Source organism: Bufo bufo, chromosome 11 (assembly GCF_905171765.1).
Source record: "Bufo bufo chromosome 11, aBufBuf1.1, whole genome shotgun sequence".
NCBI lineage: Eukaryota > Metazoa > Chordata > Amphibia > Anura > Bufonidae > Bufo > Bufo bufo.
In genome coordinates, this window is record NC_053399.1 from 96,003,833 (window position 1) to 96,021,724 (window position 17,892).

Below are 17,892 nucleotides of genomic sequence, written 5' to 3' on the forward strand. Positions count from 1 at the left end.
GATGACAATGATAGGTATCACCTCTGTATAGATAACACAGGATCCACCATTTTCTCTACAGATAATGGCTACATCTTATCTTCTTCCTCCTGACCTCTGCACAGGTCACAAAGCATGCTTAGAAAATCAGAATCACCAGAAATTCTGAAAAGACGTTTAACATAAAAACTTGACTGAGACAACAGGTCGTTTTCTGATCACACACTCCCTTTAAGGACATCGTCTAATTTGGTAGTTAATCCTTGGTGACTTTATTTAACTTTTTCATCTCCACATTTCTAAAGCCATAACTTTTTTGCTCTTCCATCCACATACCCGTGTGAGGGCTCGTTGTCTGCAAGAGGAGTCATATTATTTAATGGTATCATTTTGGGGAACATATAATGAACTGAAGAAATGTAAAAAATTATTTGAGGTGACGACAAGAAAAAACCAGAGTGATTCCACCACAGTTTTTGGGTTCTGTGTTTATGGCGATTTATATATTTCTACTTTTATACAGCAAAAATTATTTTTCTTGAAAAAATGTATTTAGTGTGTCCCTTCACCCAGAACATTTTTATTTTCCCACTGACGGACATGTATGAGGCTTGTATTTTGGGGGATGAGTTTTCATTGGGCCCATTCTGGGGTACGTACGACTTTTTGATAATAGAAAAGTATAATAAACAAAACCCTGCAATTTTGGCATTTTTATGCAATTATCGTAGGGGATAAAAAATGTGACGATTTTATGGTCATTACGGATGTGGTGATAAAAATTATTTATAGGCTTTTTATTATTTTTTACGGTACCTTTTTACATTAATAAACAAGGGAATAAATGCGCTTGGGGGGTAGGTTGCTTCATTTTTCTTTTCTCCTCTAAAAAACTCTGTCACCATGAACAACCCTATTAAATTAGACATACCGCCTGGTAGGGCTCATCATGCTGATTAAAACGATACCTTTCTTTTGTCTGTATGATAAACAGCTGCAGAGAGATCTGTGTTTATTCATATGTAAATGAGAAGTCGGAGAACCCTTTGAGCCCTGCTGTGTAACGCCCCCTGTTCTCTGCACACGCCCCTTCTTCTTGATTGACAAGGCTAGACAGCAGGCTGAGGGCAGAGCACTGTCCAAGAGCTGTGCGCTAGCATCTACATATCATATACACTATGTACTATAGCTTCACCACACTGAGATCTGCTCAGAAAGCTAATCTGCATATTACTGCTTTATTTACAGGCACCATATGATCATACAGACACCAGTCATATGTGTTAGCTTCTAAACATAGAAAAAACATGTTTTTCTATATGATAATATTATAGCTTTGTGGTATAGTTGTCTACCATGTATGTAGAGATCCTCAGTTCAAGTCCCAGGAGAGGCTTACATAAGTTGTTTTTTTGGGGGGTTTTTTCTGATATTTTTTTTCTCTTTTATTTAAAACCCAAAGGATATACTATAATAAATAATATATAATCATATAATAATATTAATGATAATAAAAAAGCCTTATAATATTCAGAATAGTGTTTGTTTTTTTGCTATAACCTATTACTGTTTTTTTTCACAGACACCATATATGATTATAAAGAAACCAGTAATATTTTTATTTCTAAAAAACATTCTCAACATGATAAGGACATAGACTTTTCTCATGGGATAAATGTGGAAGAAAATAAATATAGAGGATTGTGAATAAAGCAGTGATATGCAGATTAGCTTTCTGAGCAGATCTCAGTGTGGTGAAGCTATAGTACATAGTGTATATGATATGTAGATGCTAGCAGACAGCTCTTGGACAGGCCTCTGCCCTCAGCATGTCTAGCCCTGTCTGTCAAGGGGAAGGGGAGGTTCCATAGCAGTGCTTAAAGGATTCAGCCCTGCCTCCTGGTGCTCCAACATCTCATTTACAAATGAATAAAAACACAGATCTCTCTGCAGCTGTTTATCCTACAGATAAAAAAGGTATAGTTTAATTCAGCATGATGAGCCCCACTAGGCGGTATGTATGGTTTAATAGGGTTGATCCTGGTGACAGAGCCCCTTTAATACTTTACGTTTTTTAAACACTAAACTGCAGTGTATTATTTCAGTGATTGTAAAACTGACAAAATGCCTATTCAGCTCTTCCAAATGCAGGGCCGAATAGTCATCTCTACATGTCAGGTCCAGGGGCCATTATTAGGCTCTTGGTTGCCCCACAATTGCATCACAGGTGGCTCCTGCCCTCTCTCCAACCACGTAGATGCTGCAGCATTGAAATGGGCATCTAAGGAGCTAAACTGCTGGGAATGGAGTTAGTTCTGATCCCAGCAGTGAGAGGCGGGAGCCCACTGTATAATACAGCCAGTACTCGTCAGCATTGGCACGGGCCCAGCTCCTGCGCCATCTCTGTGCCATACGTTTACAGAACAGAGCGTGCACAGCCTGTTCTCATCAGAGTACTCATTAGGGTGCCTGTACACGATGTGGGATATGTGTGGAACGGAACTCAGGGTGTTTTATATTGACGACCTATCCTCAGTATATCAGTATAGGCCAATAGTATCAGTATGGCGGGGTCTGACTCGTGGAGCCCCCACCGATCAGCTGTTTGAGGAGAAGGAGACGCCCCATTGAGCGCTGCAGCCTTGTCGCGGCTTACTAAGCACAGCGCCTTCGATTGTACACTGGCTGTGCTTGGTATTGCATTTCAGCCCTATTCACTTGAACAGGACTGAGCTGAGCCCAGGCCATGTGACCAATGAATATGTCAGCACTAAATTAGGAAGAGGCTGCAGGGCTCACCGGAGCGCCGTGGTCTCTTCACAGCTGATCGGCGGGGTGCTGAGAGAGGGACCCCACTGGTCTGATACTGATGAGCTATTCTGGAGAGGACATCAATGTCAAAATCTCAGACAACCCCTTTATGGCTTTGCAGCAGCCATATCACAGTATATATCTGCTGTGTGACCCCATTTCCTATAAGTCTGTTCCTCATCAGGACATTGGAAGGTGAGAATCGTACATATGTCATAGATCAGTCACCGCATCCAGTAATAAGAGAGAAGAGGAGGAATCCTTACCATCGCTGGGGGTTATAATGCTCATCCTGGACCTGGGACGATATCAAAATCTCCTGCAACATAAAAAACCTTTATTACATTTAGGAGAAAAAAAAGAAAATCCAGAATCTTAGACGCCTGCTGCTGCGCACCCTCCTACGGTACTCGGGGTCCGGTGATCAACCAGGGAAAAAGAAAAATAAAGGAGTTTATCGGCAGTGCGGTAAGTAAGAGTCAGGGAGACCTTGTGTGAAGAAGAACTTTACTCTATTCATGATCAACAATGTGTTTCAGGGTTGGAGTGACCCCTTTCTCCGGTAAGTACATCAACAGCAGTGGTGCACCTCTAATAGAGGCAGACCAAGCAGCTGCTATGGGGCCCCTGTGGGAAGGGGGCCCGCAGTGGAGGATAGGCCACACCCATTAATTACATCTATATAGGTAGCGGCTAAACTCCATGCAGGAAACGGACCTTCTGACTTCACTGGGTCACATGACATTCTCTTGTCATGTCACTTTTGAATAGAAGGGTCGGAAGCTGAAGCCACACAACCCACTTATATAGCTACCTGTGAGAGTAGACTATAGGACGTGGAGAAGAACCTTTGGTGATGTCATCATCACCATGTTACCAGTGCAGGAAGCCAAGACATAGCAGAGCAGGGAAGTCTGAAGGACCTTTGGTGATATCATCATGTGACCAGTGCAGACAACTGGTGAAACCTGTGTGATGTGGCTGGGAGGGGGCGGAGCTTGTGTATGGTGCCTGGAGGAGAGGTTAGTGGTGTCCTGGGATAGTCCATATAACATCCTAGAAATACTGGGAGTTGTAGTTCTGTCATATTATATCCCTCTACATGTAATTGCAATGTATGCCCTAGTACAGACTGGTAATGCTGGGAGTTGTAGTTCTGTCTTATAGGTATTATATATATATATTATATATAGGTATATGGCTGGCTGTATAGTTACAGTATATAACCGCAGCTTGTCCTGTGTGTGGACGGTATGCGGTCAGGTATATGGCTGGCTGTATAGTTACAGTATATAACCACAGCTTGTCCTGTGTGTGGACGGTATGTGGTCAGGTATATGACTGGCTGTATAGTTACAGTATATAACCACAGCTTGTCCTGTGTGTGGATGGTATGTGGTCAGGTATATGACCGCTGTGTAGTTACAGTATATAACGACAGCTTGTCCTGTGTGTGTACGGTATGTGGTCAGGTATATGACTGGCTGTATAGTTACAGTATACACTGCGTGCAGAATTATTAGGCAAATTAGTATTTTGACCACATCATCCTCTTTATGCATGTTGTCTTACTCCAAGCTGTATAGGCTCGAAAGCCTACTACCAATTAAGCATATTAGGTGATGTGCATCTCTGTAATGAGAAGGGGTGTGGTCTAATGACATCAACACCCTATATTAGGTGTGCATAATTATTAGGCAACTTCCTTTCCTTTGGCAAAATGGGTCAAAAGAAGGACTTGACAGGCTCAGAAAAGTCAAAAATAGTGAGATATCTTGCAGAGGGATGCAGCACTCTTAAAATTGCAAAGCTTCTGAAGCGTGATCATCGAACAATCAAGCGTTTCATTCAAAATAGTCAACAGGGTCGCAAGAAGCGTGTGGAAAAACCAAGGCGCAAAATAACTGCCCATGAACGGAGAAAAGTCAAGCGTGCAGCTGCCAAGATGCCACTTGCCACCAGTTTGGCCATATTTCAGAGCTGCAACATCACTGGAGTGCCCAAAAGCACAAGGTGTGCAATACTCAGAGACATGGCCAAGGTAAGAAAGGCTGAAAGACGACCACCACTGAACAAGACACACAAGCTGAAACGTCAAGACTGGGCCAAGAAATATCTCAAGACTGATTTTTCTAAGGTTTTATGGACTGATGAAATGAGAGTGAGTCTTGATGGGCCAGATGGATGGGCCCGTGGCTGGATTGGTAAAGGGCAGAGAGCTCCAGTCCGACTCAGACGCCAGCAAGGTGGAGGTGGAGTACTGGTTTGGGCTGGTATCATCAAAGATGAGCTTGTGGGGCCTTTTCGGGTTGAGGATGGAGTCAAGCTCAACTCCCAGTCCTACTGCCAGTTTCTGGAAGACACCTTCTTCAAGCAGTGGTACAGGAAGAAGTCTGCATCCTTCAAGAAAAACATGATTTTCATGCAGGACAATGCTCCATCACATGCGTCCAAGTACTCCACAGCGTGGCTGGCAAGAAAGGGTATAAAAGAAGAAAATCTAATGACATGGCCTCCTTGTTCACCTGATCTGAACCCCATTGAGAACCTGTGGTCCATCATCAAATGTGAGATTTACAAGGAGGGAAAACAGTACACCTCTCTGAACAGTGTCTGGGAGGCTGTGGTTGCTGCTGCACGCAATGTTGATGGTGAACAGATCAAAACACTGACAGAATCCATGGATGGCAGGCTTTTGAGTGTCCTTGCAAAGAAAGGTGGCTATATTGGTCACTGATTTGTTTTGTTTTGTTTTTGAATGTCAGAAATGTATATTTGTGTATGTTGAGATGTTATATTGGTTTCACTGGTAAAAATAAATAATTGAAATGGGTATATATTTGTTTTTTGTTAAGTTGCCTAATAATTATGCACAGTAATAGTCACCTGCACACACAGATATCCCCCTAAAATAGCTAAAACTAAAAACAAACTAAAAACTACTTCCAAAAATATTCAGCTTTGATATTAATGAGTTTTTTGGGTTCATTGAGAACATGGTTGTTGTTCAATAATAAAATTAATCCTCAAAAATACAACTTGCCTAATAATTCTGCACTCCCTGTATAACTGCAGCTGGTCCTGTGTGTGGACGGTATGTGGTCAGGTATATGACCGGCTGTATAGTTACAGTATATAACCGCAGCTTGTCCTGTGTGTGGACGGTATGTGGTCAGGTATATGACTAGCTGTATAGTTACAGTATATAACTGCAGCTTGTCCTGTGTGTGGACGGTATGTGGTCAGGTATATGACCGGCTGTATAGTTACAGTATATAACCGCAGCTTGTCCTGTGTGTGGACGGTATGTGGTCAGGTATATGACCGGCTGTATAGTTACAGTATATAACCGCAGCTTGTCCTGTGTGTGGACGGTATGTGGTCAGGTATATGACTAGCTGTATAGTTACAGTATATAACTGCAGCTTGTCCTGTGTGTGGACGGTATGTGGTCAGGTATATGACCGCTGTGTAGTTACAGTATATAACCGCAGCTTGTCCTGTGTGTGAACAGTATGTGGTCAGGTATATGACTGGCTGTATAGTTACAGTATATAACCGCAGCTTGTCCTGTGTGTGGACGGTATGTGGTCAGGTATATGACTGGCTGTATAGTTACAGTATATAACCGCAGCTTGTCCTGTGTGTGGACGGTATGTGGTCAGGTATATGACTGGCTGTATAGTTACAGTATATAACCGCAGCTTGTCCTGTGTGTGGACGGTATGTGGTCAGGTATATGACCGGCTGTATAGTTACAGTATATAACCGCAGCTTGTCCTGTGTGTGGACGGTATGTGGTCAGGTAGATGACTGGCTGTATAGTTACAGTATATAACCGCAGCTTGTCCTGTGTGTGGACGGTATGTGGTCAGGTATATGACCGGCTGTATTGTTACAGTATATAACCGCAGCTTGTCCTGTGTGTGGACGGTATGTGGTCAGGTATATGACGGGCTGTATAGTTACAGTATATAACGACAGCTTGTCCTGTGTGTGGACGGTATGTGGTCAGGTATATGACCGGCTGTATTGTTACAGTATATAACCGCAGCTTGTCCTGTGTGTGGACGGTATGTGGTCAGGTATATGACGGGCTGTATAGTTACAGTATATAACCGCAGCTTGTCCTGTGTGTGGACGGTATGTGGTCAGGTAGATGACTGGCTGTATAGTTACAGTATATAACCGCAGCTTGTCCTGTGTGTGGACGGTATGTGGTCAGGTATATGACCGGCTGTATTGTTACAGTATATAACCGCAGCTTGTCCTGTGTGTGGACGGTATGTGGTCAGGTATATGACAGGCTGTATAGTTACAGTATATAACGACAGCTTGTCCTGTGTGTGGACGGTATGTGGTCAGGTATATGACTGTAAAGTTACAGTATATAACTGCAGCTTGTCCTGTGTGTGGACGGTATGTGGTCAGGTATATGACGGGCTGTATAGTTACAGTATATAACCGCAGCTTGTCCTGTGTGTGGACGGTATGTGGTCAGGTATATGACTGGCTGTATAGTTACAGTATATAACCGCAGCTTGTCCTGTGTGTGGACGGTATGTGGTCAGGTAGATGACTGGCTGTATAGTTACAGTATATAACCGCAGCTTGTCCTGTGTGTGGACGGTATGTGGTCAGGTATATGACTGGCTGTATAGTTACAGTATATAACTGCAGCTGGTCCTGTGTGTGGACGGTATGTGGTCAGGTAGATGACCGGCTGTATTGTTACAGTATATAACCGCAGCTTGTCCTGTGTGTGGACGGTATGTGGTCAGGTATATGACGGGCTGTATAGTTACAGTATATAACGACAGCTTGTCCTGTGTGTGGACGGTATGTGGTCAGGTATATGACCGGCTGTATAGTTACAGTATATAACCGCAGCTTGTTCTGTGTGTGGACGGTATGTGGTCAGGTATATGACTGTATAGTTACAGTATATAACTGCAGCTTGTCCTGTGTGTGGACGGTATGTGGTCAGGTATATGACGGGCTGTATAGTTACAGTATATAACCGCAGCTTCTCCTGTGTGTGGACGGTATGTGGTCAGGTATATGACGGGCTGTATAGTTACAGTATATAACGACAGCTTGTCCTGTGTGTGTACGGTATGTGGTCAGGTATATGACTGGCTGTATAGTTACAGTATATAACCGCAGCTTGTTCTCTGTGTCACACCCAGGATTTTCTTCATTCAGTAGTAACTCCCTGAACCTGACCTAGAACTGGATCTTCCTGGAAGTCTGGGACCCCCTCATATCACATAGAAACCTAGAATGTGTCGGCAGATAAGAACCATTTGGCCCATCTAGTCTGCCCAATATACTGAATACTATGGATAGCCCCCGGCCCTATCTTATATGAAGGATGGCCTTATGCCTATCCCATGCATGCTTAAACCCCTTCACTGTATTTGCAGCTACCACTTCTGCAGGAAGGCTATTCCATGCATCCACTACTTTCTCAGTAAAGTTATACTTCCTTATATTACTTTTAAACCTTTGCCCCTCTAATTTAACACTATGTCCTCTTGTAGCAGTTTTTCTTCTTTTAAATATGCTCTCTTCCTTTACCGAGTTGATTCCCTTTATGTATTTAGCAGTTTCTATCATATCCCCTCTGTCTCGTCTTTCTTCCAAGCTCTTCATGTTAAGGTCCTTTAATCTTTCCTGGTAAGTTTTATCCTGCAATCCATGGACCAGTTTAGTAGCTCTTCTCTGAACTCTCTCTAGAGTATCTACAGTATATCCTTCTGGAGATATGGCCTCCAGTACTGAGCACAATACTCCAAGTGAGGTCTCACTAGTGCTCTGTAGAGCGGCATGAGCGCCCCCCTCTGTCTACTGGTAATGCCTCTCCCTATACACCCAAGCATTCTGCTAGCATCTCCTGCTGCTCTATGACATGGTCTGCCTACCTTTAAGTCTTCTGAAATAATGACCCCTAAATCCCTTTCCTCAGATACTGAGGTTAGGACTGTATCACTGATTGTATATTCTGCTCTTGGGTTTTTACGCCCCAGGTGCATTATCTTGCACTTATCACGGAGCCATGTGAGACCACCCACCATAACACAAGAGACCCTGTATATACAGGATATAAGAGATGAATGTCTTTCGTGAAAGCCGTACACAGCGTGTAGAAATACAAGATCTATCGTTGTTATGTCGGAGAAATGCAGAATTTTTTAAAATATTTTTCTATATGACACCCACTGATCACCGTTAGTAATGTACTAATTCTGCAGCACAGGTTGTCACAGTTATGGGATAACAATTAGGATTTTATGGTTTTCGGACATTAACCCTTAATGACTCCCAGCCCTCCCAAAGCCATAATTTTTTATTTTTTCATTCACATAGCCATATGAGGGCTTGATTTATGCGGGGCAAGACACACTTTCTAATTGCATCAATGGCAAATCATCCATTTCGCCATATGAGAAAAATATTTTTATATTTAATAGTGTGGGCGTTTTCACACGCAACGATGCCAATGATGTGTATTTTTTCTTATTTAAATTTTGTTGAAATGGGGTGTGATTTAAATCTTTATAATTTTTTTTAGCATTGGAGCGTATGAGAAATACACTATAGGAGATTATTTGCACCACAGTCTGTGACTTTTCCCCACTCACGCCAGGTCTAAAACAGGGGGCGTGGAGGGAAGGGGGTGGGTGACCAGGCCGATATTATTTATCATTTTCTATGCCTGTTTTAGGCGTAGAAAATGTTCTAAATCTATGACAGCATCTGGAAATGCTGAAACCCATGCTTCCAGGTGTGCTCCCCCTGGAGGAGATCGGGGGAGCCGGATGCATTGTGCGGCAGCTTAAGTCCTCCTGAATGAACAGAAGCTGCCGCACATTAGTTCCTATGGAGCCCCAGCATGTGGCACGGCTCCATAGGAAAATAGGGGGTCTAAAACGCTGGTCTTATTAAATGACTCCCTAATAACGTGCGGCTGCTTCTGTTCATTCAGGAGGACTTAAGCTGCCACATAATGCATCCGGCTCCCCCGATCTTGGCCAGCACAGATGGAAGTGCAAGCTTCTGGGTTTTAGCATCTGAAGGGTTAAATGTCCCACCAACATTACCGCTGATTGCAGGCACCCGGCGGCTATGGCGTCCACTCCACTTGCGAGTGGGTGCCATTTTTAAATGCTCAGTTATGGGGGAGCTGCGGGTGACGCACTGTTATGGGGGAGCTGCGGGTGACGCACTGTTATGGGGGAGCTGCGGGTGACGCACTGTTATGGGGGAGTGCGGGTGACGCACTGTTATGGGGGAGTGCGGGTGACGCACTGTTATGGGGGAGCTGCGGGTGACGCACTGTTATGGGGGAGTGCGGGTGACGCACTGTTATGGGGGAGTGCGGGTGACGCACTGTTATGGGGGAGTGCGGGTGACGCACTGTTATGGGGGATCCGTGGGTGACACACTGTTATGGGGGATCCGTGGGTGACACACTGTTATGGGGGATCCGTGGGTGACACACTGTTATGGGGGATCCGTGGGTGACACACTGTTATGGGGGATCCGTGGGTGACACACTGTTATGGGGGATCCGTGGGTGACACACTGTTATGGGGGATCCGTGGGTGACACACTGTTATGGGGGATCCGTGGGTGACACACTGTTATGGGGGATCCGTGGGTGACACACTGTTATGGGGGAGCTGCGGGTGACACACTGTTATGGGGGAGCTGCGGGTGACACACTGTTATGGGGGAGCTGCGGGTGACGCACTGTTATGGGGGAGCTGCGGGTGACGCACTGTTATGGGGGAGTGCGGGTGACACACTGTTATGGGGGAGTGCAGGTGACACACTGTTATGGGGGAGTGCGGGTGACACACTGTTATGGGGGAGTGCGGGTGACACACTTATGGGGGAGTGCGGGTGACACACTGTTATGGGGGAGTGCGGGTGACGCACTGTTATGGGGGAGCTGCGGGTGACACAAAAGACATCTCCTATGTTTTGAGGAGTGGAGACACAGATCAGAAGCTCATGGAAACACTCAGAAGTCCATCCGTGGCTTTCGGAGGCTCCATAGTACGGCCTCGTGCACACGACCGTATCTTCCATCCATGTCCAATCTGACAGCGCACAGACCTGTTTATTTCTACTTCTCTGGCAAAAACCACGCTGGACGCAGAGGGAGGGGATGATGTGCGGTCTGCATTATAGAACAGTCTAGTGATGTGAGTGAGGAGGACGCGGCGTGCACACAGAAGGGTCCGTGTTCTGCAGATCCACTGTTTGTTGTGTGCACGAGGCCTTTACCTTAGAGAGTCCATAGTTATATCTGCTAGAACGTACGTCATACACTGACGAGCACTGATATAAACAGGGGACATGGATGAGGCGAGCCCTGCCCTCTCACTGACGTCCACCACAACATCACAGTGTTTTAAGGCCACGTTCACACAATGCAGATTTTGTGGCAGAAATTTCAGCTCCAGTCACCTGAATGGGACCTGCAGAAATCCACGTGTCCGCTGCCGAAACTGTCACATTCAGAGAAAGACACCGCTTCTCGGTCACCGAGATTTCCGCCAACAAAATGTTCCACAAATGAAGGCAAGGACGAAACTACCATGACAGGGGGGTTGGCAGAGTGGCGGGGGCTGGGCCTGTAGGCCCCTTTCAGACGAGGGGGTGTCTCGCTGCGGACGCCCAGCACTATAGCGTTATACTGATTTCTGACGCTATATAGCGCAGTTCTGGAATGTGTTGTACTGCAGTGACAGCATTATGGCAGTGTTATCCAAGACAGTCCGGAACCGGAAGCATACCTCCCAACTTTTGGAAAGAGGGAGATTTTTTAGGCCACGCCTCTACCTCTGCCCAAATATAACAAAACCCCTAATCCCACGACATGTTCTGCTTTCTGACAGCCGAGTGAACGGCCTCAAACTGTAATTGGTTGTAAAAATGTCCGTGTGACGACTGTTACTTACACTGCCCTCCATGTGCATAGAGGGTGATGAGCGAACCACGGACCATACGTTATAGTCCGTCGTAACGGAATCCATATCAGAGTTCTTAGATAACCCCAACCTTGTACGCCAAATGTGAAAACAGAAGTTCGCTCATCGCTACCTATAGACTAAATAACATCGCTCCCCTCCGACATACAGTCCCATGTAAATAACATCGCGCCCCTCCGACATACAGTCCCATGTACATAACATCGCTCCCCTCCGACATACAGTCCCATGTAAAGAACATCACTCCCCTCCGACATACAGTCCCATGTAAAGAACATCACTCCCCTCCGACATACAGTCCCATGTAAATAACATCACGCCCCTCCGACATACAGTCCCATGTAAATAACATCACTCCCCTCCGACATACAGTCCCATGTAAATAACATCACGCCCCTCCGACATACAGTCCCATGTAAATAACATTGCGCCCCTCCGACATACAGTCCCATGTAAATAACATCACGCCCCTCCGACATACAGTCCCATGTAAATAACATCACGCCCCTCCGACATACAGTCCCATGTAAATAACATCACGCCCCTCCGACATACAGTCCCATGTAAATAACATCACTCCCCTCCGACATACAGTCCCATGTAAATAACATCACGCCCCTCCGACATACAGTCCCATGTAAATAACATCGCGCCCCTCCGACATACAGTCCCATGTAAATAACATCACGCCCCTCCGACATACAGTCCCATGTAAATAACATCACGCCCCTCCGACATACAGTCCCATGTAAATAACATCACTCCCCTCCGACATACAGTCCCATGTAAATAACATCACGCCCCTCCGACATACAGTCCCATGTAAATAACATCGCGCCCCTCCGACATACAGTCCCATGTAAATAACATCGCTCCCCTCCGACATACAGTCCCATGTACATAACATCACTATCTACAGACTATTCCAATGTACAGTCCCATGTAAATAACATAATTCCCTCCGACATACAGTCCCATGTAAATAACATCACTCCCCTCCCTTCAAAGCTATAGTGCTAGGCAAATAACCACTCCCTCCCTCCAAGCAGGAGAACTACAGCTCCCAGCATATCCCAGGCTCTAAGCCTCTTACATTGAATCAGTCCCGTATGTTCTCTCCTCTGCTAAGCCCCGCCTCTTCCTCCACTGATCACATGGCTGTGACATCATTGCAGGTCCTAGAACTGCTGACCTCTACCCTCTGACGTCATCCCAGGTCCTTCAGTGACTGCAGACAGAGTAGAACACTGAAAGAACAAGTCCTCCTTAGAGCTCCACAGACCCCGGCAGTGCTGGGAGTCCGCAGCGAGACACCCGCTCCTCTGAAAGGGCCTTAGTCTCCCACATCCCCCTGTCAGATTTATATATAGATGCGTTATTTACAGCCATTAGCAAAAGCTGAAGGACCTGTGACGACCTCATCATCATGTGATCAGTGCAAGGGGCGGAGCTTAGCAGTGGAGAGGAAGAACGGTAGCGGTGTAGCAGACACGAAACGGACCTTCTGACTATCACGTGACATTTCTAGGTCACGTGGGTCGGCAGCCAGCGCGCGCTGTTCTATTACGGTTTGAGGCGTCCACTTTGCGGTCACGTGATTTCAGTATGTCACGTGCCTCCATGACGTCACAAGGTCCCTCCGAGTCATGGGATTTAGCCTTTACCGTTCTATTACAGTAGGAAAGTTAGGCATGGCTGCTCTGCACAGCAGCGTCTTTAGCACTGACAGGGGAGAGTGTCTGCCTGAGAGGTACATGTGAAGCCTGTGGAGGGGGCTGACAATTCTATGAGGTGTGAGGGGGACTGCCGTGTGGGAGACTACGGTGTGGGATTGTATGATGGGGGGGCTGCTGTGTGGGATTGTATGATGGGGGGGGGGGCTGCTGTGTGGGATTGTATGATGGGGGGGGGGGCTGCTGTGTGGGATTGTACGATGGGGGGGGCTGCTGTGTGGGATTGTACGATGGGGGGGGCTGCTGTGTGGGATTGTACGATGGGGGGGGCTGCTGTGTGGGATTGTACGATGGGGGGGGGCTGCTGTGTGGGATTGTACGATGGGGGGGGCTGCTGTGTGGGATTGTACGATGGGGGGGGCTGCTGTGTGGGATTGTACGATGGGGGGGGCTGCTGTGTGGGATTGTACGATGGGGGGGGCTGCTGTGTGGGATTGTACGATGGGGGGGGCTGCTGTGTGGGATTGTATGATGGGGGGGGCTGCTGTGTGGGATTGTATGATAGGGGGGGGGCTGCTGTGTGGGATTGTATGATGGGGGGGGCTGCTGTGTGGGATTGTATGATGGGGGGGGGCTGCTGTGTGGGATTGTACGATGGGGGGGGGCTGCTGTGTGGGATTGTACGATGGGGGGGCTGCTGTGTGGGATTGTATGATGGGGGGGGCTGCTGTGTGGGATTGTATGATGGGGGGGGCTGCTGTGTGGGATTGTATGATGGGGGGGGCTGCTGTGTGGGATTGTATGATGGGGGGGGGGCTGCTGTGTGGGATTGTATGATGGGGGGGGCTGCTGTGTGGGATTGTATGATGGGGGGGGCTGCTGTGTGGGATTGTATGATGGGGGGGCTGCTGGCTGTGTGAGATTGTATGATGGGGGGGCTGCTGGCTGTGTGGGATTGTATGATAGGGGGCTGCTGTGTGGGATTGTATGATAGGGGGGCTGCTGTGTGAGATTGTATGATGGGGGGGGGGCTGCTGGCTGTGTGAGATTGTATGATGGGGGGGCTGCTGGCTGTGTGAGATTGTATGATGGGGGGGCTGCTGGCTGTGTGGGATTGTATGATAGGGGGCTGGCTGTGTGGGATTGTATGATAGGGGGCTGCTGTGTGGGATTGTATGATAGGGGGCTGCTGTGTGGGATTGTATGATAGGGGGGCTGCTGTGTGAGATTGTATTATGGGGGGGCTGCTGGCTGTGTGGGATTGTATTATGGGGGGGCTGCTGGCTGTGTGGGATTGTATTATGGGGGGGCTGCTGGCTGTGTGGGATTGTATGATGGGGGGGGCTGCTGGCTGTGTGAGATTGTATGATGGGGGGGCTGCTGGCTGTGTGGGATTGTATGATGGGGGGGCTGCTGGCTGTGTGGGATTGTATGATGGGGGGGCTGCTGGCTGTGTGAGATTGTATTATGGGGGGGGCTGCTGGCTGTGTGGGATTGTATGATGGGGGGGGGGGGGCTGCTGGCTGTGTGGGATTGTATGATGGGGGGGGGGCTGCTGGCTGTGTGGGATTGTATGATGGGGGGGGGGGCTGCTGGCTGTGTGGGATTGTATGATGGGGGGGGGGGCTGCTGGCTGTGTGGGATTGTATGATGGGGGGGGGGGGCTGCTGGCTGTGTGGGATTGTATGATGGGGGGGGGGGGCTGCTGGCTGTGTGGGATTGTATGATGGGGGGGGGGGGGCTGCTGGCTGTGTGGGATTGTATGATTGGGGGGGGGGCTGCTGGCTGTGTGGGATTGTATGATTGGGGGGGGGGGGGCTGCTGGCTGTGTGGGATTGTATGATGGGGGGGGGGGGCTGCTGGCTGTGTGGGATTGTATGATGGGGGGGGGGGGGCTGCTGGCTGTGTGGGATTGTATGATTGGGGGGGGGGGCTGCTGGCTGTGTGGGATTGTATGATGGGGGGGGCTGCTGGCTGTGTGGGATTGTATGATGGGGGGGCTGCCATACACTGCCGTATGGGATTGTATGATTTTATGATTTTATATGTGGGGGGACCCCATATAATGTATGCAGAGGGGGGGGCCCTTATAATATTGTATGCGGGGGGGGGGGGGCTGATATCTGGGGAGGCCACGTTGTATGTGACATGTTTTACTGAATAGAACAGGTTTTCATCTTCTCCGCACCCGATATTTATTCTTATATATTTTCTTCTGTACAAGTCGAAGTGAAAGCTGCCGGTTTTACTGTTTTTAATAAAAACTTATATGTATTCTATATATTTTTGTTAATTTCTCTTATTTATTGGCATTCTTCTGTATTCTCGTCGCTTATAGACGTCTGCGCCCGTCTCTACGCACAGCTACAAGTGTCAGTGTTGAGCTTCATTCAAAACTTGGGAGTAATACTGCACAGAGATCCGTCTCCGTACAGTATTAGAATGTATGGGCTCCGAGGAGCCGAAGTCCGTTATTCACGAAGTTGCGCGAGACTTCATTGAATAACTCCAGTTGAAAAACACTTTAAAACTTGAAACTTAACGCTGCTTCGGTCCCGTCTAGAACCTCGGAACCGAAGCAGAGTTCTGTTTAAAGTGTTTTTCCACTTTAAAAATCAACTACCTGAGTTATTCAATGGTGTCTCGCGCAACTTCATGAATAACGGACTTCGGCTCCTTGAAGCCCATACATTCTAAGACTGTACGTAGACTAATCACTGTACAGTATTAATCCGAAGTTTTAAACGAAGCGACTTTGGATGAAGCCTCCAACGCTCACTTCCCTCGACACGAACAATGGCCTCACAGACGCGCACATTACACCGCCCCTCTGATCCGTGAGGAGCAGCGTTTACTGCTACAAGGGGACTCCCTGTAAAATGCTTTAACCCCTTTCTGACCACCCAACGTAAATATACAGTCCTGATCAAAAGTTTAAGACCACTTGAAAAACGGCAAAAAATCATATTTAGCATGGCTGGATCTTAACAAGGTTCCAAGTAGAGCTTCACCATGCAACAAGAAGAAATGGGAGGGAGACAAAACATTTTTTGAGCATTCAATTTAACGAAAACAACGAATAAACTGAAACAGGCTGTTTTTCAGCTGATCAAAAGTTTACGTTTCCAGCATAGAAAAAAACCCTAAAAATATAATTTTAATGATATACCTTAAAAGGATCCCAATTGGATCCACTATATAAAGCACAAAAAATACATACCGGATATGTGACCGATAATCCCATCCAGCATTTGATAATGACCTGGGTCCACCCCTATCCTACAACCTCAGCCCAGGGAAGGCTCCTAATGGTGGAGGCCCCCTGTCCGCGTACCTAGACTCCTTGTCCCTCAAGGGGTATTAAAGGGATAGTTCTAAAGTGCCCCAGGTATGAGGTGGGGATAATAAAGTACCATTAGTACATCAATAAGCTGGATGGAAGAAAAACAGAACACATAGTACAGACATATAGAAAACATACAGATGGTCAGGGTTGACTTGATGGTCATACACCTGGGTTAACCCAACGCGTTTCCCCCTAGACAATGCTATGGGATCATCAGGAGGTTCAATAAAGCACTGTTGGTCTATACAATGCGATTTTAGAAGATAAATACTGGCATAAAGCCAGGTCACATAGATAGTCAGATGGTCGCTCGACAATAAATTGATACAGGGGGCTGTATTCAGGCCAATGAACATGCTTTATAGCGCCAGTCATAAGCAAACATTGGTTGTGGTGCCTGAGTCGGAGTCCCTTGGGGCCAAAAGATGTGTTCCGCATCCTGTAGGGCAAGAGATAGTCATATACCCAAATCAGTGCATTGTCCACCACTACCATGAGCAAGATTATAATTCAGTGTAAACTCACAGTTCAGATGATATGATACCATTCCTGTTGTCTCACTGTGACAGAGTCTAAATAAGGCCCCCACTAGAATCTAAAGATACAATCACAAGTGGTGCTTACATCAGAAAGACCTATAGCTACATTGACCAGGGTAAGTGACACTTACATAGTGAAGGGCTCCCCTCGATCACCGTTCCCCCTGGTAGGCGATCTAGTAATTAGTGCTGCAACTGCATTTAAAGCGCTATCAATTAGCGCCAAGACGCCCCATTGGTGGTTCACTTCATTCCCGGACTGGCCTCACTTCCTGTTGTTGGAACGCACATGCGTTCCACCCAGCGGATGTTTTCCGGTTACCTCGGGGCTTCAATATAGTCCGGTCAATCAATCGCCACCATTCCGGTCTGTGGAACGCATGTGCGTTCCAAGATGCGGCATCCGGTCCAGAAGCCTATTTCCGGTTCCTGTACTAGCGGCCTGTGGAACGCAAATGCGCTCCACAGGATACTGCCATCCCCAGTCCATCGATTTAAAATGGAATATCAATGTGTGTCAACCCTGCGATACAAAAAGATCA

General features: G+C 47.0%; 1 protein-coding gene across 3 annotated transcripts in view; it reads right to left on the reverse strand.

Moving 5' to 3' along the window:
- The window catches only part of LOC120981731 (NACHT, LRR and PYD domains-containing protein 3-like), a 190,574-nt gene extending 177,581 nt beyond the window's left edge, over positions 1-12,993 (reverse strand). The window contains exons 1-2 of one of the 3 annotated variants that reach the window (XM_040411409.1): positions 12,886-12,992; positions 3,057-3,109 (exon numbers count right to left, since the gene is read on the reverse strand). In XM_040411409.1, coding sequence (XP_040267343.1) covers positions 3,057-3,081 — 25 coding nt within the window. In that variant the 5' untranslated portion in view covers positions 3,082-3,109; positions 12,886-12,992. Of the gene's footprint in view, positions 1-3,056; positions 3,116-12,885 lie in introns of those variants that run through there. The other 2 variants (XM_040411411.1, XM_040411410.1) reach the window with 2 other exon arrangements.
- Positions 12,994-17,892: the final 4,899 nt, after the last annotated feature.